Source organism: Corylus avellana, chromosome ca10, assembly GCF_901000735.1.
Source record: "Corylus avellana chromosome ca10, CavTom2PMs-1.0".
NCBI lineage: Eukaryota > Viridiplantae > Streptophyta > Magnoliopsida > Fagales > Betulaceae > Corylus > Corylus avellana.
Window position 1 is genome coordinate 19,002,855 of NC_081550.1, and position 1,446 is coordinate 19,004,300.

The 1,446-nt window shown below is 41.0% G+C and overlaps 1 protein-coding gene across 1 annotated transcript in view; it reads left to right on the forward strand.

The window, feature by feature from the left end:
* The first annotated feature begins 414 nt into the window (after positions 1-414).
* LOC132163087 (putative L-type lectin-domain containing receptor kinase I.11) overlaps positions 415-1,446 on the forward strand; it is a 2,137-nt gene continuing 1,105 nt past the window's right edge. Inside the window, exon 1 of the mRNA XM_059573283.1 lies at positions 415-1,421. Coding sequence (XP_059429266.1) covers positions 415-1,421 — 1,007 coding nt within the window. The remainder of the gene's footprint in view (positions 1,422-1,446) is intronic.

Consider the following 1,446-nt stretch of genomic DNA (forward strand, 5'->3'; position numbering starts at 1 on the left):
CAATTCCAGCTATTCTCTTGAAACATTCAGTTTATATAATATATATGACCAAACATATGTCATCTCTTTGGAGGGTGATTTGTTGGTTTCAATAACTGGCTGGCTCTTTGTTTCACTTCTAACGGCTAACCTGAAGAGGTTTCTGAATGCTGATGTTTTCTATTTGAGGGAGGATTCGTTGGATGAAATCTTTCAAAACCATCGTCAACGTACGTAGGTGGCAGCAAGGGTACTGGTGCATATAACCCTTTTTTGTGGTTCACATTTTGTCTGCTACAAAACTACTTTTCCAAGTAAACAATCTTCTTTCTTCTTTGGGAGGTAATTGTTTGGTTAACAATGAATATGGTATTTGTTTGTTTAACGTGTCTCATTTCTCACAAGCTTCACGCATTTTTTTCACCTCTTTTTGCAATGGCAATAGTTCTAATTACATCACTTCATTTTCTGATACTTCTGTATGTTTCCTGTTTTTCCTTGGCCGTTGCTCAGGATGAAAATGGCTTCATCTACAATGGCTTCCACAATCAAGAACTCAATCTGGGTCTCGATGGAATCGCAGAAATCTGCCCCAATGGTCTATTGCAGCTAACAAACCTTTCACGCCAAGAAGTTGGTCATGCTTTCTATCACTTCCCAATAAAATTCAACACAACTAATTCGTCTCTTTCATTCTCTACCAACTTTGTGTTTGCCATGGTTCCTGAAGTGGATAACCTTGGTGGTCATGGCATGGCCTTCACCTTCAGTCCCTTGACAGACTTCACCCATGCTCTGTCAAATCGGTTTCTGGGGCTCTTCAATGATTCAAAAAACGGCCTTCCTGCAAACCACGTCTTGGCAATCGAGCTTGACACTGTTCCCGAGTCTGAATTTGGAGATATTACAAAACATGTCGGAATTGATGTGAACGGCATGAAATCAGTTGAATCAGCTCCTGCAATGTATTTTTCCAATGAAGAAGGGAAGAATATAAGCGTGGAGCTCATGAGTGGGAATCCAATCGATCTTTGGATAGACTATGATGAAACAGAGAAGTTAGTGAATGTAACGCTTGCTCCAATCACAATCCCAAAACCAAACCGGCCTCTGTTGTCAACACACGTTGATTTGTCTCAAATTCTCTTGGATTCCATGTATGTTGGTTTCTCTGCAGCCACAAGTATACCTGCAAGTTACCACTACATTCTGGGATGGAGCTTTAATAAAAGTGGACCAGCACAGAGCCTTAATTTTTCAAGCCTTCCTTCACTTCCCCAACAGAGGAAAAGGAAGGAGAAACCAAACCTAGTGATCATCACTTTTCTCATGGCAGTAGCGCTTGTGCTGATAACTGTCGCTGGAGCTGCTGCTTACATTTTGACAAGAAGGAAATGTAAAGAAATACGAGAAGATTGGGAAGAGGAGTATGGTCCCAACAGGTTCAGCTACAAGAATCTTCACAGA